This window comes from Myxocyprinus asiaticus, chromosome 5 (genome assembly GCF_019703515.2).
Source record: "Myxocyprinus asiaticus isolate MX2 ecotype Aquarium Trade chromosome 5, UBuf_Myxa_2, whole genome shotgun sequence".
In the NCBI taxonomy this organism is placed as follows: domain Eukaryota; kingdom Metazoa; phylum Chordata; class Actinopteri; order Cypriniformes; family Catostomidae; genus Myxocyprinus; species Myxocyprinus asiaticus.
This window is the reverse complement of record NC_059348.1, coordinates 20,295,809-20,318,805: the sequence shown is the minus strand read 5'-3', so window position 1 is coordinate 20,318,805 and position 22,997 is coordinate 20,295,809. Positions and strand designations below refer to the sequence as shown.

The 22,997-nt window shown below is 36.8% G+C and overlaps 1 protein-coding gene across 2 annotated transcripts; it reads left to right on the top strand.

Annotated features, from left to right (window-relative positions):
* The first annotated feature begins 305 nt into the window (after positions 1-305).
* On the top strand, positions 306-21,962 carry LOC127441478 (transferrin receptor protein 1-like). Of its 2 annotated transcripts, XR_007897314.1 has the most exons (19): positions 306-443; positions 3,207-3,257; positions 7,078-7,312; positions 7,796-7,970; positions 8,069-8,288; positions 8,805-8,927; positions 9,020-9,115; positions 10,392-10,531; positions 11,317-11,486; positions 12,614-12,733; positions 12,923-13,008; positions 13,305-13,368; positions 13,458-13,525; positions 13,632-13,699; positions 13,782-13,866; positions 13,966-14,193; positions 14,433-14,585; positions 16,998-17,392; positions 19,995-20,141. XR_007897314.1 is itself a non-coding variant. In XM_051698972.1 (18 exons), exons 2-18 carry the CDS (start codon positions 3,225-3,227, stop codon positions 20,235-20,237), a joined length of 2,307 nt encoding a protein of 768 aa, XP_051554932.1. In that variant the 5' UTR covers positions 306-443; positions 3,207-3,224; the 3' UTR covers positions 20,238-21,962. The 2 variants fall into 2 exon arrangements, 1 of the variants encoding a protein (XP_051554932.1); XM_051698972.1 differs by lacking the exon at positions 16,998-17,392 and having other exon boundaries at positions 19,995-21,962.
* Positions 21,963-22,997: the final 1,035 nt, after the last annotated feature.

Sequence of the window (22,997 nt, the reverse complement as noted above, 5' to 3'; positions counted from 1 at the left end):
AAATCGTTTGTGTTTTTCACACTGTGTTTAGATTATCATAGTTTTAAGGATGTAGTCTAATGATTTGTATTTTTGTTCTGAATGTTCATAGTTTATTACTGAAATGCTGTATGTATATATATCCTATATACAAACTTAGAAATACTGTGAGAATTGCAACGAAAATTCGAAATGTCATCATAATAATAAAATAAAATGATAAGAATAATTTTTTTCATTCAAATTAAATCTTCAGCGCATGAAATGAGAGCGATATTTAATAAGGACTGTGTTAATATGGGAAGTGACGTTAATGTGACTGCCCCTCTGTCACTCAAACATGACCGTGAATGCATGTGCTGCAAGGTTATAGCGGAGACTTTCAGCTCTACACACAGCGGTGTCGGTGTCTGTGCAGCGATCGTCACTTTCGCCTTGAACAGGACAGGCGCATTAAAGCACTGGTAAGACTACAGACCTTTGCAGATCATTTTATGGTCTGCAGAATGTTAACTGCCGGGCATTTATACTGTAATAACAGTGTTGTAGATGTTTGAACCTCTGAAGTTGCAGACGCTTTTAGTATTATCTCTCACAGCATCGAGATATACTTGAAACTGTGGGAATGCAATTATATAATATAATTAAAATGGATTGTCAAACGTTAGGTTAAAGCATGTACAGACTTAATCCTGCCAGATGGATTTGACATTTTCTGTGTGGTCATTTTTGACCCAGTGTCCTTTACAGTGAACTCGAGTCCCTTAAGTTCTGTGTGTTGACCTCAAAACTGTTACAGATCTCATGTGGCAAAACTTTCTAGTTTGAAAGGCGCGTTGTTGTGCTGGGGATTTTAACATGAGTATGTTTTATTTTAACTTGAACTTATTTTGCTTGTAACTGAATTTTTGTGTTAGATGTTGGTGGAGAGGCAATGCATTTTTAAATGTTACAAAATCCTGTTCAATCTTGTGTGCATTGTAGAAAAGTGAAAAAGTGCAGTTGTAACCATACCTGATCTGACCCTTAAAATTATTATTATTATTTTTTTGTATTTTATTTTTTTTTTGGTAAAACTCAATGTACACTAAATAATAATAATAATAATAATAATAATAATAATAATAAAAGATTAAATGCGCTCCATGTGGTAACATCTAAATTAACTGGTTTTATTCAAGTCAAAAATATAATTTAACATCACTGAACTTAGGTTACACCAACAAAACTCATTTTAAAGGTTAGATCAAGCAGAAATAGCCCCAAAGGTAACAACTGCAGGTCACCACTTTTATGGTTAATTTAGTTATATTTTTAATAATAATGATTATTTCTAAATTAATTAATGAATATTAGATAATTCCAAAATAAGTACATTTTTTAGGTTACCTAGCAAAATATTTTGCAGTGTTTTTTCCACTGTGTGACCATCACATGATCCGCTACAGTACAGTGAGTGAGTTTAATCCCCTCTGCCATTTCTGTAAAGATTATTCAACAAATGTTTGCACATTCTTGGAAACTTTTAGATCATGTCCCAAGATTGTTTGACATTAACCTGTAGAGACAAAAAAAAACAAAACAAAAAAAAACCTGCTTCTATATTTATAGCCCATCCATCGTGAGCAGTTATTTTACACTGTGAGTAAATGGCACCCATTTAGATTAGTTCACCTATTTACTTCTCAGAAAGAATGATTTATGTGGCACAGTCACATGCTCACTTGTGGTAAGGTCTGGGTCTTTTGTGTGAATGGATTAAACCAACAGCACCCATTACAAAATCATTCAGGATTTTGACCTGAGCACACGAACCAGCTTGTGGAGATAGATAATTTAGAAGTTTTCCTTACACTAATTGTCACAGCCTTCATGCTCGTCCTTGAGCCTTAACTTGAGTTGAAAGACTGCTTCAGTGTGCTATTTATTGTGTTTCCATTTTCTAAGCCTTGAGTGATAAAGTTAGTGTTTTCTCTGTCTAGTGGTTCATTTAGCTATCATTGTTCTCACAGCAAGAGCACATCTTAAGTACCAGGGCTTACTTACCCATAAACTTGCTCAGACTAGGTATGTGGATTAATGGGCCCTACTAAAATAATTCTGCAAAGTTTCTGAAGACAGGAGGTTAAGTGTCTGGCCCAACTGACGTGAGCATTGGTTTGATCTGATTGTGTTCAAGCCCTTTCCTGGTAGGGTGTAGCAGCCCAAATGTTCCTAATCTCGTGCATGCATGTTTCAAAGACAACTACTGCAGAATTTGAATACACTCCAGAGCCGGTCACAGAGGTATAAGCCATTTGGCTCACCTTTTCGAAGTCTACTTCCGTGTATTTAGTTATTCCTGAACATCCTGAAACCTTTTTGTTGTTTATTTGTAATCCTTTTATCCATTTACTGACTGAGACTGTCTCAAGGATGCATGTTTATCTAGACTGCAGTGTCTGTGCTTTGTGTTTTGGAGTATTTGGTTAACTTGTACCCTTCAATCTTAAAAAATAAAAAATCAAAAAAAAAATCAAACATTCAACACACACACACACACACACACACACACACACCACACACACACACACGTTGGTGCGGCTATCCTTATGAGGACTGTCCATAGACATAATGATTTTTATACTGTTCGAACTATAGATTATATCCCCTAACCCTCACAAAAAAAATGATTTCTGCATTTTTACATGTTCAAAAAAAAAAAATAAAATAGTTTAGTATGTTTTTTTTTTTTAAACAATTTGAATTATGGGTACACTAGACATGTCCTCATAAACCACATTTATAGCATAATACCCTTGTAATTACCAGTTTGTTCCTATTTCTGTGGTAATCAACATTATGCCACAAACGCTGTCAATTGAGCTTAACTTGTATTGAGCTCAGAATATTTCTAACCCAAACCCTAAACCTAACCCTACAGTAACCGTACAGAGACCAAAACAGTATTCTTTCCTGTGAAAAATGAATATCTCGCTAGCCAGAGATCAAAAGGGATGCAATGTCAAATGAACAGCGTGGGCAATTTTTGGGGCATGAAGATTTGGCACATGATGCCACTTGTCAATTGGGTCTGACTTGATGTGGAAAACATTCAGAACTAACACACCGATTTCCAATGTGATCATGTTGCCTGAAGGTATATCAAAGTATTTTATTATCTATACTTAAAGGTAATCTTAGAAATATGTTTCCTGTGTTCATCCTAACATCTCTATCTCTTGCAGTAACTATTTGAGGCCACGATGGATCAAGCCAGAACAACAATATCAAAAATTGTAAGACATGCTTTTCATTACATTTTTTTATCCATTGCATTATATCTGAGTGATCTGAACAATTAAATTGAAATTTAAGAGAAAAATAACCTCTTAAACTCTTTGGGAAGGGCACTATATGGCAAGCCATTTTATCACTTAAAACCCTGAAGTCCCTGGATTCATAACTGGTATCATTTGAAAGTTTAGAATCTGAACTTTTCAGAGAACCCCATAGCTTTTGCATTTAGTTACATAAAATAACAAAATAAGGCCTGAAAACATTTGTTTCACAAATTTACCCCACATAGAATGAATATAAAAGTCCTTCACATAGCACTTAAAGTCATATATCAAATGAAAGCTTTCATTCTCAGGAAGGTGACTGTGCAGTTTTGTTGCCTTAATATCAGAGTTTGAATTATTTTCAAATATATTATAAAGTGAAATTTTATTTTCGGTAAGGCATAAAATGCAAATGTCTCTTTTCTGAGCTGACCACTGATCTGTAAGCCCCAAATAGCCTCAAATGTTAAATCAAATCTTACCTTGGGTTGTTAGCTTTAAAAAGAGTTAAAGAAATATCTTGTTTACTTGTTTGTTAGCTTGATTGGGTGAATAATCCAATGTTGTGTCAAATGTTTTTAGAGCAAAATATGAAGTCTGGTGAAAAAATATGAGATCTACAGAAGATGAAATGTTACACATTATTGTAAAGCTATGATTCTCTGCTTTCCATTGACACCTAGAATGGGTTTCTAGATAACTCAGAAACCAATATATTCAACAAAGCAGTGTGGAGCACCACCTACATTTCAGATCAGTATAATGTGACGGAAGGTGATAGAGGGAAAATTCTTTTTTGAAAATAGAGGACACAGAACTGAAATGGCATGCTTTTAAATTTTAGACATAAAAAAATGTAAAAAAATAAATAAATAAATAAAAAAATAAAACAAATATGTGGAAAGTAATATCTGGAAAAAAAATTAATTACCATTGCACTTAGTCAAACTTATATTGCTTCAGGTATGTAATGCCAAAAAGGCTTTTCATTCGCTCCCACTTTGCAATTTTTTCACTATGCCAGTTTAAAAAATAAAATACAATATACATTACTGTTCAAAAGTTTAGGGTCACTTGCTCATTCTTTATTTTTATTTTTTTCTCCACATTTTAGAATAATAGTAAAGTCATCACAACTATGGAATAACATAAATGGAACTATGGGAATTATGTTGTAACTAAACAAATCCAAAATAAATCAAAACTGTGTTATATTTTAGCATCTTCAAAGTAGTCACACTTTGCCTAGAATTTGCAGACATGTACTCTTGACATTTTCTCAACCAACTTCTTGAGGTATCACCCTGGGATGCTTTTTAAACAGCACTGAAGGAGTTTCCATCTATGTTGGGCACTTATTGGCTGCTTTTCTTTATTATTTGGTCCAAGTCATCCATTTCAAAAACGTATTTTTTTTAAATACAATTTTAGTTTTGTAATTAAATAAATTAATATGGTGGCACAATTATATTTTTGTCTACAAAAATAATTTCAAACATTTAAGCATACGCCTTCAGATCAAAAGATTTTTAAGATCATGAGAAACATTTCAGGCAAGTGACCCCAAACTTTTGAACAGTAGTGTGTGTGTGTATATATATATATATATATATATATATATATATATATATATATATATACACAGTGGTGTGAAAAAGTGTTTGCCCCTTCCTGATTTCTTATTTTTTTTGCATGTTTGTCACACTTAAATGTTTCAGATCATCAAACAAGTTTAAATATTAGTCAAAGATAACACAAGTAAACACAAAATGCAGTTTTTAAATGAAGGTTGTTATTATTAAGGGAAAACAAAATCCAAACCTACATGGCCCTGTGTGAAAAAGTGTTTGCCCCACCTGTTAAAACATAACTTAACTGTGGTTTATCACACCTGAGTTCAATTTCTCTAGCCACACCCAGGCCTGATTACTGCCACACCTGTTCTCAATCAAGAAATCACTTAAATAGGACCTGCCTGACAAAGTGAAGTAGACCAAAAGATCTTCAAAAGCTAGACATCATGCCGAGATCCAAAGAAATTCAGGAACAAATGAGAAAGAAAGTAATTGAGATCTATCAGTCTGGAAAAGGTTATAAAGCCATTTCTAAAGCTTTGGGACTCCAGAGAACCACAGTGAGAGCCATTATCCACAAATGGCAAAAACATGGAACAGTGGTGAACCTTCCCAGGAGTGGCCGGCCGACCAAAATTACCCCAAGAGCGCAGTGACGACTCATCCAAGAGGTCACAAAAGACCCCACAACAACATCCAAAGAACTGCAGGCCTCACTTGCCTCAGTTAAGGTCAGTGTTCATGACTCCGCCATAAGAAAGAGACTGGGCAAAAATGTCCTGCATGGCAGAGTTCCAAGACCAAAACCACTGCTGAGCAAAAATAACATTAAGGCTCGTCTCATTTTTGCCAGAAAACATCTTGATGATCCCCAAGACTTTTGGGAAAATACTCTGTGGACTGACGAGACAAAAGTTGAACTTTTTGGAAGGTGTGTGTCCCATTACATCTGGCGTAAAAGTAACACCGCATTTCAGAAAAAGAACATCATACCAACAGTAAAATATGGTGGTGGTAGTGTGATGGTCTGGGGCTGTTTTGCTGCTTCAGGACCTGGAAGACTTGCTGTGATAAATGGAACCATGAATTCTGCTGTCTACCAAAAAATCCTGAAGGAGAATGTCCGGCCATCTGTTCGTGACCTCAAGCTGAAGCGAACTTGGGTTCTGCAGCAGGACAATGATCCAGAACACACCAGCAAGTCCACCTCTGAATGGCTGAAGAAAAACAAAATGAAGACTTTGGAGTGGCCTAGTCAAAGTCCTGACCTGAATCCTATTGAGATGCTGTGGCATGACCTTAAAAAGGCAGTTCATGCTCGAAAACCCTCCAATGTGGCTGAATTACAACAATTCTGCAAAGATGAGTGGGCCAAAATTCCTCCACAGCGCTGTAAAGACTCATTGCAAGTTATCGCAAATGCTTGATTGCAGTTGTTGCTGCTAAGGGTGGCCCAACCAGTTATTAGGTTTAGGGGGCAATCACTTTTTCACACAGGGCCATGTAGGTTTGGATTTTGTTTTCCCTTAATAATAACAACCTTCATTTAAAAACTGCATTTTGTGTTTACTTGTGTTATCTTTGACTAATATTTAAACTTGTTTGATGATCTGAATCTTTTAAGTGTGACAAACATGCAAAAAAAATAAGAAATCAGGAAGGGGCAAACACTTTTTCACACCACTGACCCTATCTGCTCCAGGGGCGCCGTATCATGGCTGACCCTGCACTCTGACCCCAGCCTAGCTGGGATATGTGAAAAAGAAGAATTTCACTGTATATGTGCAAATGTATAATGTGTGATAAATAAAGAAAATTATAAATTAATTATAATTATTAAATTAAATTAATTAAATTATAATTATATATATATATATATATATATTTATTTTCCGGAACTTTCAATGGGAAATTTTAGTCAGTGTGGAGACAGCTATTTTCATTTTCATTTTTAAGAGGAAGTTTCAAGTTAAATCCAGAAAACTCTTTTCTATTGAGAAGAAATGATTAAACCTTATGCAATCACCAGTCTTAAATAGAAAGTATCATTGCCCTATAATGCAATGCAATCACAACACCATCATGACTTAAAACTTGACCAGCTTTTGAGTGTTCTAACAGCGAAGAGAGCCAAGGGCAGTATAGTTCCAAACCCGTAAGGACAGTTATTCACATTAGAGACTTGTAACTGTACATTTCAGTTCAATGGGGAGCCACGATCGTACACACGCTTTAACCTGACCCAGAACATGGAGGGTGACAACAGCCAAGTGGAGATGAAGCTTTCCTCTGATATGGATGAAGACATGGAGGCCAATGGAGTTGGGAGAAACACGAGCCAACATAATGGTCCATATTACCCCAGCAAGCTAAGCCAGCGCTCTCCCAAAAACATTTGCATCTCTGTCATTGCCATTCTGGTCCTCTTCATTATTGGTAAGCAACACTGGCAGTATTTTCAAGCTTATAACATAGCTTTTGGAACACTTGATTGATTGGTCAATTTCAGCATTCTGCAGTGAGTGCGATCAAGGAATTTTATATAATATCCACTAAACAGTTAAATCAGTTGACTGTTGTTGCAAGTAGCCAATTTACCTAATATATAATAAAATTATTTAAACTTGTATCAGTATTTCTTGTCCATTTATTTATTTATTTTTATTTGGCAAGTAGTCTTGTAATAAGCAGGATAATGTACAGTCAGCTGATCATTTTCTCAAAATAATCCCCTTCGGTTCAGACTGTGCATTATCTCTATTTGTAGGCTTCAGGAATCTCTTTATACATCTCTCTTACACCTTACAAATTCCTGTTAAATTATCACTTGTCCAAATGTTCTGAAATTTCTATATCTAAGAAACCAGCTCTGAGAAACCATGGCTTAACCAAAATAATTGTCATATATTTGTCTCTCAGGGTACCTCATTGGTTATCTGTCTAATAGAAGCACAGACAAACCAGTAATAAACCATGAAAACTGTCCGGTTGAAGAAGACATTATTCCAGAGCCGGTTTATTCTTTGGACTGGAGTGATCTTAGAGGTTTGCTGAAGAAAAAACTGACAGCCTCCAACATTGAGAGAAACCTCAAGTAATCTCACTGTTGATCTGTTGATTTTTCCATACTGAAAGGTGAGACCCAAGCTAACAATGTTTCTAAATCTCTGCCATTTTTGTTTCCTCCTCCAGGGAATTCTCAAGTTCCAGTCACCAGGCAGGAACGGCTGGAGATGAGGCACTCGCTAATAAAATCATGGGAAAATTCAAAGCTTTAGGAATGAGCCCCTGGACCGATGAGCACTATGTTAAAGTCCATGATCCTGGTCTCAACAACAGAGTGCTGTTCCGTGATAATGTTGTGGGAAAAACCGAGGGCTATTTGGCATACAGTGCAATTGGTAGAGTGCAGGTTAGTAATTAAACACTTTCACAAACATTTATATTTAAGGTTAAGAAATTGTAGACTTTATTAAAGGGTTATTTCACCCCAAAATGAAAACTCTGTGATCATCCTCATGTTGTTCCAAACTCACATGACAACACAAAGTCACAAAACTTTAAGCAAAATGATAATGCTGCTCTTTTCCATTCAGTGAAAGTAAATGGTGATGGACGCCATCAAGCTCCAATAGTAATCCATATGAATCATGTGATATACTTCTACTGTTCCGAAGCCATATAATAGCATTGTGTTAGGAACAGAATAACATTTAAATCATTATTTACTGAAAATTACAGGATCTTAAATCTCACATTTCTGTGTGGCATGTTGTAAACTGTTATGAGACACATGGCATGATAAATGGCAAAATTGATATCAAAACTTCATGTGCCATATTTATTTATACGTGAACACAAATATGATTTGAGAGCCGTGATTTTTGTATTAACTTTTCCTTAAAGTTATACTGATATTGTTGTATAGGGTCCAGCTCTGTATGCACATTATGGGCGAGCTGAGGACTTCAGGAAACTGCAAGACAGGAACATTGATTTGAATGGAAAGGTCGTCTTGGCCAGAGCTGGACTACTGAGTTTTGCTGAAAAGGTCAGTGCTCTCTCTCATTTCACTAAAAAATCTTTTAAGAGTGTTAATTTTAATGTTTACTTATCTATCCTGTTTTTATTTGCTTATTACAGGTTGCTAATGCTGCTAGCTTGAATGCTAGTGCTATGCTAATCTATCCAGATCCCCTTAACTACAAAATAAAAGTCGACACTGCTCTTTTTGGCCATGTAAGTGAGCATATTGACAGTTAAAATGTTGGATGTAAGGATGTTTTCAAAAATAATGCCATGATTAATTTTTATTTGTCACTGAATCAGTGTTTAGTGTGATCATCCTATGCCTTAAAAGGAATAGTTCACCCAACTCATGCCATCCCAGATGTGTATGATTTTCTTTCTTCTGCAGAACACAAATGAAGATATTTAGAAGAATATCTCATTTCTGCAGGTCCATACAATGCAAGTGGATGGTGATCAGAACTTTGAAGCTCCAAAAGTAGATAAAGTCAGCATAAACATAATCCATCAGACTCCAGTGGTTTAATCAATGCCTTCTGAAGCGATCCAGTTCGTTTTGGGTGAGAACAGACCTAAATATAACTCCTTTTCCCCTGTACATCTTGGCAGCAGTCTCCTTGGTGATTATTCAAGCTCGATTACACTTCCTGTGGTGCCATCTTGTGCTCTGTGCATGTGTCAAGCACTAGGAAGTGTAATGGATTGAAATCATGATCGTGCCTAGAGACTGCAATGGCAAGATGTATAGTGAAAAAGGAGTTATATTTTGGTCTGTTCTCACCCAAAACTGATTGAATCACTTCAGAAGACATTGATTAAACCACTGGAGTCATATAGATTACTTTTATGATGCCTTTGTGATATTTGGACCTTCAAAATTCTGGCCACCATTCACTTGCATTGTGAGGACCAACATAGCTGAAATATTCTTCTAAAAATTTTAATTTATGTTCTGCAGAAGAGAGAAAGTCATACATATCTGGGATGGCATGAGGGTGAGTAAATGATGTGAAATGTTCATTTTTGGGTGAACTATCCCTATAAAACAGCAACAGTTCTTCTAGGTACACTTACGCACAGGTTTTCAAGGTAGTTGGCAGATTGGTCGTTCCAAGCATCTTGGAAATCTTGCCACATTTCTCGGTATTTAGGTCTCAGTTGCTTCTGTCTCTACATGTAATCCCAGACTGACTCTGTGATGTTGCCCTTGCCATTCCATCTGTTGTAGCACTCCTTGTGCTACTTCTATTTTATTTGCAAAAGGAATGTGTGGAAATCTAAAATTGATAATTCCTATTGACACACTAAAGCAGAAGATATAAAATAGGCACATTAGATGTTTCACAAAAACATCTTAAGATGGTTAAGACTTTCGCAGTCTACAGTATTTGTCATTTGCTGTGGAACCTTTCTATTATTGGATTAACTGTGCATTTAGAAGTTAATGAGAAACTGATCTACTGTCTTAATGTCACACTTCACTTAGGTTCATCTCGGCACTGGTGATCCCTACACTCCTGGATTCCCTTCCTTCAATCATACCCAGTTTCCCCCAGCTCAGTCTTCTGGCCTTCCCAGCATTTTGGCCCAGACTATCACTACAAAGCAGGCTACTGAGATTATGAGGTACAATTGTAGTAATTAATTAACATTAATTAGTGGTCACTATTAGTCATTGCTAATACTTAGATTTAGGGAGTTGAACAAACCCCTGGTATGTTATGGACTCTTTTCACATTTATGGGTTTGGAATGCAAACTATTGTGGGATAAGCTTCAATAGCAGCAGATATTATTTTTGTATTCCCATTTGCTCCAACAGTCACTGTCACTTCCTCAGCAGCTGTATTTGAAACCCCACTGCAGCACAATAATGAAATAGAACAATAATGTTAAAAAGAATAATGTTATGAATTTCACAATAAATAAATAAATACAAAAAGTATGCTAGATGTACGCTTTTAAATAAGGCAGGTATGCGTGATCAGCCAGTCTGTAAAAAGTGTCCGTTATTTAGTCAGGCCAGCATTGCGACCAGGTAACTCCGCCCCTTTCACTATGTACTGTAGGGCACAGCATGACCGTTGAGTGCATGAAGTGTCCAACATTTCACACTCCATTATTTCGGTTGAAGAAGTACATCATCCGGGGACTCGTAGTTCTCTTCTTCTTGTTGCAAGTTTCAGTGTCAACACACTACTCACAAAATTTGAACTACAAAATGTTGTAGAAAAGTACATGAGTATGCGATTTGAGACACAGAAATTGTGTCTGCGAGTTTGACATGGATGAGCAGCACTCACATTTTCTTCAGAAAATATAAAATTCTAAATGTGTCAATATTATTTTGTAAATTTTCCCCCCCATATATTTACATATTTGTCACATTTGTTTGCTCCTGTTCTCAAACAGACAGTTAGGTGGTCAGAATTCTCCTCGTGGCTGGAGTGATGGAATGCTTCGGGAGGTCCTTTACCAGCTTGGTGATGATAAGGACATCATCACAGTGGAAGTGAACAATGTTCTCACCCAGAAGAAAATCCACAATGTGTTTGGAGTCCTTAAAGGATATTTAGATGCAGGTATTCTGTTACACTGTACACACAATCAAGCCACATATACTTATATGACTTAAAGGATTTCTTCACCCAAAAATTTAAATTCTATCATCATTTACTCACCCTCATGCCATCCCAGATGTGTATGACTTTCTTTTTTCGTCAGAACCCAAATGAAGATTTTTACAAGAACATTTCAGCTCTGTAGGTCCATAAAATCCAAGTGATTGGATGCCAGATTTTTGAAGCTCCAAAAAGTATATATAGCAATCATAAAAATTGTCAGACTCCAGTGGATTCATTAATGTTTTCTGAAGCGAAACGCTAGGTGTGTAAGAAATGTATCAATATTTACAACTTTTTTTTACCAAAAATTCACGAGGGTCGAGGTCAAGCTCGATGGTAAGTACACGTAAGAACTGGCACGTGAAAAACAAAAAAACTAAAAAACTAAAGGGAAGCACAGTGTTGTTTACAACAGAGAAGAATAGACAATCATACATAGATGCCTCATTCGGCTGGTTTGAATATGTCAACTGCTTGGAATGGTGAACAAGGAGAGCTGATTGAATCGGTTTCAATGCAAGTGAGTGAATGAAGGAGATGCCTCAGACCGAGCTCCTTGCTCAGACCGCTGCAAAACTCCTTTTGTGTTGAAAAAGTACCACGGTCCATAGAAACAGTTGCTAATAAGGGATCTATGTATGAAAATCTATGCAGAGGAGGCTTACGCGCTTGCGTCACGCAAGAGGCAGTTTGAACTCCACCCTCGTCAACGTACAAACCTCAAGCTGGCCGGAAGTGAACATTTTTAGTAAAGTTTTAAATATTGATCTATTTCTTACACACACCTAGTGCTTCGCTTCAAAAGACATTAATTAGACCACTGGATTACTTTTATGATGGCTATATGTAATTTTTGGAGCTTCAAAAAATTGGCACCCATTCACTTGCATTTTATGGACCTACAGAGCTGAAATAGTCTTCTAAAAATCTTTGTGTTCTGATGAAGAAAGACAGTCATACACACCTTGGATGGCATGAGGGTGAGTAAATGATGAGAGAATTTTCAGTTTTGGGGGAACTATTCCTTTAAAAGCTGTGTGTTGGTCCCTGATCATATTGTTTTGCTCTTTATCATATTGGTTTAGATCGTTATATTGTGATTGGAGCCCAGAGAGATGCTTGGGGCCCTGGATTTGCTAAAAGCACTGTCGGCACTAGTTTGTTGGTAGAGTTGGCCAGCACTATCTCTGACATGATCAAGAATGGTATGTTTTGTGCAAGCAGTGATATGTCATTTTCAAGGCTTGAATTAATTGTACATCACAAAAAAAAAAAAAAAAAAAAAAAAAAAATCACATGATTACAGATTCATGCATTTTAATGTATTTGTAATGCATTTTGTAATTATGAAAAAAGACAAGCTAATTTTCAATGGCACTTTGTTTTCTTGAAAGATGGATTTAGGCCAAGGAGGAGCATAGTGTTTGCTAGCTGGAGTGCTGGTGAATTTGGGAGCGTTGGTGCCACCGAGTGGTTAGAGGTATGAATAAATATATGTTTGCTCTATGCTAAACAATATGGGTATGTAACTTACTATTTACAAAATACTGCTCAGTATACACTGAATATTACCTACTATTTTTACAAAATAGTAAGTGAAGCAGTAGGCATAAACCTTTCAAATAATAGTATGCAACATATTTGTCACACATACTACAGTATATCCTGCAGAAATATATAGAGTAGAATGTTAGTATTGTATTCTGAACAGCCTGTGCTTTCAGCAGTTAACCATGAACATTAAGCTGAATATATTTGTTGTTTTTGTACCCACAGGGCTACCTGGCCTCCTTGAATATGAAAGTGTTTTCTTATGTCAGCCTTGATGGAATTGTTTCAGGTTTGTAAGGAGTCAGTTCAGTTCATGAAGAACAACATTTAGGGATGACTTCAGTTCTGACCTGATGCTAAATATCTCATTCTCTTTAGGCTCTGAAACTTTCAAAGCGTCTGCCAGTCCACTCCTGTACGAGTTAATTGAGAGTACTATGAAACAGGTGATGTTTTAAAATGCAAAAAATTCACCATTCTAGGATTTATACTTCTTATAACCTGCAAAAGCTAACTATAAACAGAAATATGCTTACTCTTTTTCACAAACAGGTCTCCTCTCCAACTGCAACCAAAACCTTGTATGAACAGTTTGCTGGATCCAGTTGGGAGAAGTCTGTGTATGTGTAGCCTTCATTGCATACACTCAGAAATTTCACTTTAATCTTATAGAAGTTATAATGGTGAGATTTTCTTTCACAGAATGGAGCCCATGGATTTGTCTGACCCTTCCTATCCATTCCAGACCTTCTCTGGCATCCCATCATTCTCGTTTAGATTTACTGTGGTAAGCAGCATGACTTTTAGTTCAGTTAGGCTTCACTACATCAATACAACAGTTTGAAGTAAAAATGGAGTAGTTGAACTATTGCCTGGCCTGTTTCAGAATTCAAAGTTGTACCCATTTGGCACTATTGAGGATACCTATGAAAATCTGCAGCGGTACACTTCTGACAATACTCCCAAACTGGCCAAGGCAGCAGGTGAGGTGGCCGGTCTGGTCACTCTTCGGCTGGTCCATGACCACTTACTCAAGCTGAGCACTGTGAAATATACCAGTGTCATCCGTGACTATGTGTCCCAGATCAGCTCTAAACTTCAAAAGGTCCACAGCGTGAGTCTACTTGACTTGTTCTTTGTGAGAGAAGCATGGTAAAACCTCATGATGAACTAATAATGTAATTATAGAAATTTGCACCCAAGTGGTCATATAGTGAAATGTTGATCGCCATTGTTCCAAATAGCTTTTAGGTTGTGTAACCTAACAAAGAAGTTAGGCTTAGTGTTTGTAGAATTTTACAAAGCACAGAAAAACAATTTTGTTTCACTTTTGTTTTTATATTGTTTTTAAAGTCTGGACGCCTTTCGGAAACAGTGACGATGCAGTGGCTTTTGTCGGCTCTGGGCTCGTATGATCGTGCTGCCAGTGCCCTTGCTTCCACCATCCGGAACAGCGATCTTGAAGACATGGAGCAGTGTCGCATCATCAACAACCGCATTATGAGGGTAAACAATATCAACTCTTGTGCAACATTTAAAGGGATAGTTCACCCAAACATTTTAATTCTATCATCATTTGCTCACCCTCATGTTGTTCCAAACTTGAATGATTTGTGGAACACAAAGGAAGTTGTTAGGCAGAATGTTATTCTCAGTCACCGTTCACTTTCACTCAATGGAAAAAAGATGCCATGATAGTGAATTGTGACTGATACTAACGTTCTATCTAACATCTCATTTTAAGCTCTACGGATGAAATGTTACAGTTTTAGAATGTTAGAGTTTCCCTTTTTGGTTCTTTTTGTTATGTGTGTGTGTGTGTGTGTGTGTGTGTATATATATATATATATATATATATATATGTGTATATATTAATTACCGTTGTTAATTGAGTACAGTTTTTAAATCGAATCAGTCACATGATATGCAGATTAATTAATTTATTAATCCCAATGAATCACACACATAAATATTTGTTGAGAAAGGCCTTCAAATAACAATATATAATGATTAAATATTTAGTTATATTGAAATAATTATAAATGTAATATATATTATAAAGATTGTAGAATAATTTAGATAATTAAAATGCATTTCATTTTTGTGGCAGATGAGTTAAGACAATACAAAAAGTGGCTTTAGTAAGTCAATATATTGGTTATTTCCATAATATTAAACATGAGCCTATCATTGGCCTACAGTGCACACCAATCCATTTTGCTCAATCTGTCCGAGATAGATTTATTATAAGGGCTTTTCTAAGGAGGCATCAATGTACACAAGCGTCAGACGGATGCTTTTGGAGCATCTCACTTTGGTTAGGTCGTGTCATAAATACTGCATTTTTAGGTTGCTGTGTCAAGTTAAACATAGTTTGAAAGTAAGAAAAACATGTCTCGAGATCCCTGCATTCGAAACTGTGCTCTGTGCAGCTGTTCTTGAACACTTCCCCATATTGTGCTGACAAGCCCGAGTGTGGTTTGTTGTCTGTACAGCGTTGCCCGGAGTCTGACTTACTTCCCCCTGCTGAAACAGTATGTCAAGCTTGAATTGTTTAAGGAGTTTAAGGAGTATTTCTTATTACGGCCTGGGGACATGATAATTATTATTTTTTTTTACTTAAATAATACAGTTGTTTTACAGTTATTTTTTACATGATTAATCAAACTAAATTAAACTGTTAAATCAAGAGCCCTGTGTACACTGATCAGCCACAACATTAAAACCACCTGCCTAATATTGTGCAGGTCCCCCTCGTACTGCCAAAACAGCACCAACCCGCATCTCAGAATAGCATTCTCACCACAATTGTACAGAGTGGTTATCTGAGTTACCGTAGACTTTGTCAGTTCAAACCAGTCTGGCCATTCTCTGTTGACCTCTTTCGTCAACAAGGTATTTCCGTCCGCAGAACTGCCGCTCACTGGATGTTTTTGGCACCATTCTGAGTAAATTCTAGAGACTGTTGTGCGTGAAAATCCCAGGAGATCAGCAGTTACAGAAATACTCAAACCACCCCCATCTGGCACCAACAATCATGCCACACTCCAAATCACTGAGATCACATTTTTTCCCCATTCTGATGGTTGATGTGAACATTAACTGAAGCTCCTGACCCGTATCTGAATGATTTTATGCACTGCACTGCTGCCACACAATTGGCTGATTAGATAAGCGCATGGATGATTGTTGGTGCCAGACGGGCTGGTTGAGTATTTCTGTATTTACATATTTGTCACATTTGTTTGCTCCTGTTCTCAAACAGACAGTTAAGTGGTCAGAATTGTACAGAAACTGTATTTCTAATCTCCTGAGATTTTCACGCAAAACAGTCTCTAGAATTTACTCCGAATGGTGCCAAAAACATCCAGTGAGTGGCAGTTCTGCAGACAGAAACGACTTGTTGATGAAAGAGGTCAACAGAGAATGGCCAGGCTGTTTTGAACTGACAAATGCTACGGTAACTCAGATAACCGCTCTGTACAATTGTGGTGAGAATGCTATTCTGAGATGCGGGTTTGTGCTGTTTTGGCAGCACGAGGGGGACCTACACAATATTAGGCAGGTGGTTTTAATGTTGTGGCTGATCGATGTGTGTGTGTGTGTGTGTGTGTGTGTGTGTGTGTGTGTGTGTGTGTGTGTTTGTGTATACAGTGGTGTGAAAAAGTGTTTGCCCCTTCCTGATTTCATTTTTTTTTGCATGTTTGTCACACTTAAATGTTTCAGATCATCAAACAAGTTTAAATATTAGTCAAAGATAACACAAGTAAACACAAAATGCAGTTTTTAAATGAAGGTTGTTATTATTAAGGGAAAACAATATCCAAACCTACATGGCCCTGTGTGAAAAAGTGTTTGCCCCACCTGTTAAAACATAACTTAACTGTGGTTTATCACACCTGAGTTCAATTTCTCTAGCCACACCCAGGCCTGATTACTGCCACACCTGTTCTCAATCAAGAAATCACTTAAATAGGACCTGCCTGACAAAGTGAAGTAGACCAAAAGATCTTCAAAAGCTAGACATCATGCCGAGATCCAAAGAAATTCAGGAACAAATGAGAAAGAAAGTAATTGAGATCTATCAGTCTGGAAAAGGTCATAAAGCCATTTCTAAAGCTTTGGGACTCCAGAGAACCACAGTGAGAGCCATTATCCACAAATGGCGAAAACATGGAACAGTGGTGAACCTTCCCAGGAGTGGCCGGCCGACCAAAATTACCCCAATAGCGCAGCGACGACTCATCCAAGAGGTCACAAAAGACCCCACAACAACATCCAAAGAACTGCAGGCCTCACTTGCCTCAGTTAAGGTCAGTGTTCATGACTCCACCATAAGAAAGAGACTGGGCAAAAGGCAGTTTTAAGTGACCTTAAAAAGGCAGTTCATGCTCGAAAACCCTCCAATGTGGCTGAATTACAACAATTCTGCAAAGATGAGTGGGCCAAAATTCCTCCACAGCGCTGTAAAAGACTCATTGCAAGTTATCGCAAACGCTTGATTGCAGTTGTTGCTGCTAAGGGTGGCCCAACCAGTTATTAGGTTTAGGGGGCAATCACTTTTTCACACAGGGCCATGTAGGTTTGGATTTTGTTTTCCCTTAATAATAACAACCTTCATTTAAAAACTGCATTTTGTGTTTACTTGTGTTATCTTTGACTAATATTTAAACTTGTTTGATGATCTGAATCTTTTAAGTGTGACAAACATGCAAAAAAATAAGAAATCAGGAAGGGGGCAAACACTTTTTCACACCACTGTGTGTGTATATATATATATATATATATATATATATAATCTACACAGTACACCGCATAAATGAGTACATACCCTCTGAAACCTAACAAATTCAGCTCTTTCTCTTTACAAAAGACATATTAGGTGTTCACGTATGATGCAGTGTTCAAACAACTCCGGTTTATCAGATACTAATGAAACATGTCAATACTAAACAAGAAAAAATGACTTTATCAATATAATAAAAGGCCATGTTACAAAAATGAGTACACCCTCCTGAAAGTTATAATATAAAACTGAAGATGTTTTCTGGTGCTAGTTGAGGGACACTGATCAGTAGATTATTCTTTTGAACCATCACACTCAAATAGACAGTTGGTTAAAATTTAAAAGTTTTACTTATCCCACTGAATCACTCTCAGACTCAATGCTGACACCACATGGGAGAGAATAGTCAAGTAAATGAAGAAAGAAAATGATTTAATTGCACAAAAGGGGACAAGGGTACAAAATTATTAGCAAATCACTGTTTTTAATTCAAAACACAGTTGTGAAAGTGATATAGAAATTCAAAAAGTATGGACTTGTGACAAGCTTCCTGAAATGTTCAGACCGTCGCTGTAAGGTTTCACATCATGATGAGCGGTTTTTTTTTTTTTTTTTGCTAAGAATTTCCAATCAAGTGCCTCAGAGCCGGCAAAAGCTGTGGGAAGCCAAACTGGAGTGACTGTTTAATCTCACACAGTAAGACACATTCTGCAAAGAAGTGGAATGCATGGTTGTCATCCATTTAGGAAGGCACTGCTGCGCCAAACACAAAAAAGCTTGTTTTGGCCTTTGCCAAGGCCCATACTGATAAAGGTGCAGACCCTTGAGTATCTATAAGCTGGTTTCATGAGCCCAAAGTCATTTATTTATATATATATATATATATATATATATATATAATCTCTCTGATGGAGTCCAAAATGCATGGTGTCACACGGGGAGGAGTACAGTGGGAAGTGCATGGTACCCTCAGTGAAGTACTGTGCAGTGGTGGTAAAGTTCTTTTATGGGGATTTATGAGTGCTGAAGGTGTGGGGGAATTGTACTTCATCAGTGGCATCATGAATTCACAGATATTCTGCAAAATCTTAAAAGAGATGATGCCACCCTCTCTCCCCACCCTGGGCAGTCTGGCACTTTTTTACCGTGACAATGACCCTAAACATTATTCCAAAGCCATATATATACAGTTGTGCTCAAAAGTTTGCATACCCTGGCAGAAATTGTGAAATTTTGGCATTGATTTTGAAAATATGACTGATCATGCAAAAAAACTGTCTTTTATTTAAGGATAGTGATCATATGAAGCCATTTATTATCACATAGTTGTTTGGCTCCTTTTTAAATCTTAATGATAACAGAAATCATCCAAATGGCCCTGATCAAAAGTTTACATACCCTTGAATGTTTGGCCTTGTTACAGACACACAAGGTGACACACACAGGTTTAAATGGCAATTAAAGGTTAATTTCCCACACCTGTGGCTTTTTAAATTGCAATTAGTGTCTGTGTATAAATAGTCAATGAGTTTGTTAGCTCACGTGGATGCACTGAGCAGGCTAGATACGGAGCCATGGGGAGCAGTAAAGAACTGTCAAAAGACCTGTGTAACAAGGTAATGCAACTTTATAAAGATGGAAAAGGATATAAAAAGATATCCAAAGCCTTGTAAATGCCAGTCAGTACTGTTCAATCACTTATTAAAAAGTGGAAAATTCGGGGATCTCTTGATGCCAAGCCAAGGTCAGGTAGACCAAGAAAGATTTCAGCCACAACTGCCAGAAGAATTGTTTGGGATACAAAGAAAAACCCACAGGTAACCTCAGGAGTAATACAGGCTGCTCTGGGAAAAGACGGTGTGGTTGTTTCAAGGAGCAAATGGCTTCATATGATCACTATCCTTAAATAAAAGACAGTTTTTTTTTGCATGATCAGTCATATTTTCAAAATCATTGTTAATTTCGCAATTTCTGCCAGGGTATGCAAACTTTTGAGTACAACTGTATATTATGGATGTAGATATTAATCTATCTATTTCTTTCAAATATATAATTAGTATAGTAAAGAATTTTATAACTGTTATTATAAAATTTCAGATAAGTTCTTTATATGATGTCTCTGTCTGAAGGTGGAAGGGAATCTACTCTCTCCCTTCGTGTCTCCGCGGGAGAGTCTGTTCCGGCACATTCTTCTGGGTTCTGGCATGCACACACTGGCAGCTCTAGTGGATCACCTCGATGCTATTAACCAAGGCCTTGAATCTGCTGATGTTGACCAATTCAAGAACCAGTTTGCTTTGGCCACCTGGACCATCCAAGGCTGTGCCAACGCACTTGCAGGGGAAGTATGGGATATGGATAATGAAATTTAGGCAAACCGATCCAGCTCACCTCTTTAATTATGTGCTGACTTTGAACCATCACTCAGTACAAATGGAAAATGAATGCAGAGAATTCTATTGGTGCTCCATTAACATAAATCTATGATTACAGGTTTACCTCAGTGTTTTTCAGTGAGACCGCAGCCAAAATTACATTAAAGTTTTAGTATGTGGGATCATCTTTTTTTAAAGTAAGATCTAGTTTAGATGATACTCAACCAGCCATTGTCATTTTAATGTCTGTAACCTAACTTGCCTGTGGAGTTCAGTGCTCGTCAAACACCTTTAAAAGTACAATATGTCTATCAATATTTCGGTTGGATGCTCTTTATTTTGGGTAAATCAATTCTGAAAAATAAGCCAAGATCTGAGTACAAAGATGCTTTCCTATGTGGCTCTGAAATCTCTATTTATTAGTTTGTTTTTTATTTATCAGTGACAGAGATCACTATAAATAGTATTTTATAACGCCTTTTTTAACAAATGTATAATTATCGGAAGCAGTGACTTCCATAATTATGACAGTTATACTGTCGAAACGTGAAAGCAGCATCTGCTATGGAGATAACCTTGTTTTCAAAAGCTGTGACCAGAGACTGGCAGTGCATTGTTTAAAACACGTACATGCTATATCCATCAGATTACATACTAGTCTCTGGCATCCTCCTTTTGAAATAACGTTATACCTGATCCAGAATCATTATCGGGAGCAGTGTCTTCCATAATGCGAAGAAGATGATGGTAGTTTTTGCCTACCGATGTGTTGATATCGAGGGCAGTGCCCCTCATATTTCACTGTGGTGTGGATGTAATTATCGGGAACAGTGTTTCCCATGATGGTGTACAAATCATCTGTATTCACACTCTCTTACCTTGCTAGATATCTTTTGTGAGTCATGTACTCTATTGTAAGCTTGTCATGAACAATCAAGTGCTGTTACCTTCTTTTGCCTTAGATTAATGGGGAGCAGGTGAGGATTGCAAACTAGAAACATGTTCTCTTTAAGTCTGTGATGGGCTTCTGTAACAGATTCTGCTCTGTTCTTTCCTTCGGTTTCCATATGTCTTGTGTTTCTGGGGTATTATTTACATATTTGTGCCTTTGTGACTAAGCTTTTAAATACAGTATTTCCCTTTTTTCCTTTTTGATCATTTTTCTTTTCTTTTCTCTTTTCTCTTGTTTCTTTTCTTTTAATTTCTTTTCTTCACTCACTCATTTTGCAACTCAGACAGATTAAACGATGAAAATATGCAGGAATTTTTTTTTTTTAATGTTCACCTTTTGGTACCACTATCATCAGTGTTATCCTATCATATCTGTCAAAAGAAATATAAAAATTAATTTAATTGCAAGTGGAAAATAGTGTTTATACGCTGATAAAAGAACAAAAGATTTTAAAGCATGTCCTGGCTGAACAACACATGTGTACTATGGAAGAGATGAAAATGGAGATTAAAGATTATTCTAAGAAAAAAAAAAAAAAAAGGCCAATTAGTTCGGAATTGCAGTTTCATGATGTATACTAGATCATGCAAGTCCATAATCTTTTTTTTTTTTTTTTTTTTAAGAATTTTAGCTATATATTCAGTGTACTTGCAATGCTATGTAATGTATGAGTTTTGTTGTGAACACAACTGGTTTACAACATCACTCAAGCACTGATTCACTCAGTTTTCTGCTAAGTCAACAAGTGATTAATAAAAAGTTTGAACAAATCTGTGAAGACTGTGGTTGATCTGTTGAAGTTTTTTTTTTTTTTTTTTTGTCCTAACTGTGGAGTCAAAGTAATCCTCGTGAATAACTGCTGACCAAACTGCAACACAAAAGTTTTTTCTTTCAGTCCAGAATTCAACTGGTCAGTGTGGGCTAGGATTCTAAAAAATGTCAAGTCTACATCTAGAGATGCAAGGGTTTGCCTTATGCAATTCAAGATTTTACATTGATTTTATTGGACCCCCATTGTATAGGCTTGGTCTTAAAGACACACCCACCTGCTGGCGATGCCAATCAGAAGTTGGAGACACAACCTATGTGTTTTGAGGGTATGTTGAGATCCAAGATTTTTAGTTAAAGGTTCAGAATTATTTGTGTGATGTTTTGGGCACTCAAATTTTACTTTGCCCCAGACTTTATATTTTGGGCGATGGGGCAGTCATAAATTTGGGGGACAAATATATAAAAAACTGGGTTCTGACTAACATTATGGTTGGCAGACAAATTATTTTAAGGGGTTGGAAGTCGGATGGAGCACCACCATTTTTGGAGTGGTGTGCAGAGATGGGGAGGGTGGCAGCTTTTGAGGAGATGGCAGGTAGAAGACTGGGGTTTGGGGACTTGTTTTTCAGGAATTGGGGTAGGTATTTGGTGGTTTTGGGGGACTCTCGGGGAAGGGATGAGGAGAGAGAAGTTTAGTTTAATTATGTATGTTTATTATATATTTTATTTTTATTTTTAATTTTTTTTCATTATTATTGTTATTATTATTATTATTATTATTATTATTTTTGGTTTGGTTTGTTTGTGTGTGTGTATTTTATGTGACCATTGGGGTGTTCATTGGGGTTAGGGTGGGGTTGGTGTTTGGGGAGGGATATTAGTGAGGGTTAAAATTTAAATGATGATTCGGTGTGTATGTGTTGTATTTTTTCTTTGAATCAATAGAAAAAATATTACAGAATTCAGTTGGTCATATCATACTATATGTACTTGTAATCATGGTTTTAATTTGCATGGACCAAACTTGGCACACC

What these genes read in the sequence shown, in the direction of transcription:
- LOC127441478 (XM_051698972.1), top strand. Translation starts at nt 3,225, where the DNA reads ATGGATCAAGCCAGAACAACAATATCAAAAATT. An exon ending in GAACAACAATATCAAAAATT is followed by an intron (nt 3,258 to 7,077) that starts GTAAGACATGCT and finishes TGTACATTTCAG; the next exon opens with TTCAATGGGGAGCCACGATC. An exon ending in TCTGGTCCTCTTCATTATTG is followed by an intron (nt 7,313 to 7,795) that starts GTAAGCAACACT and finishes TTTGTCTCTCAG; the next exon opens with GGTACCTCATTGGTTATCTG.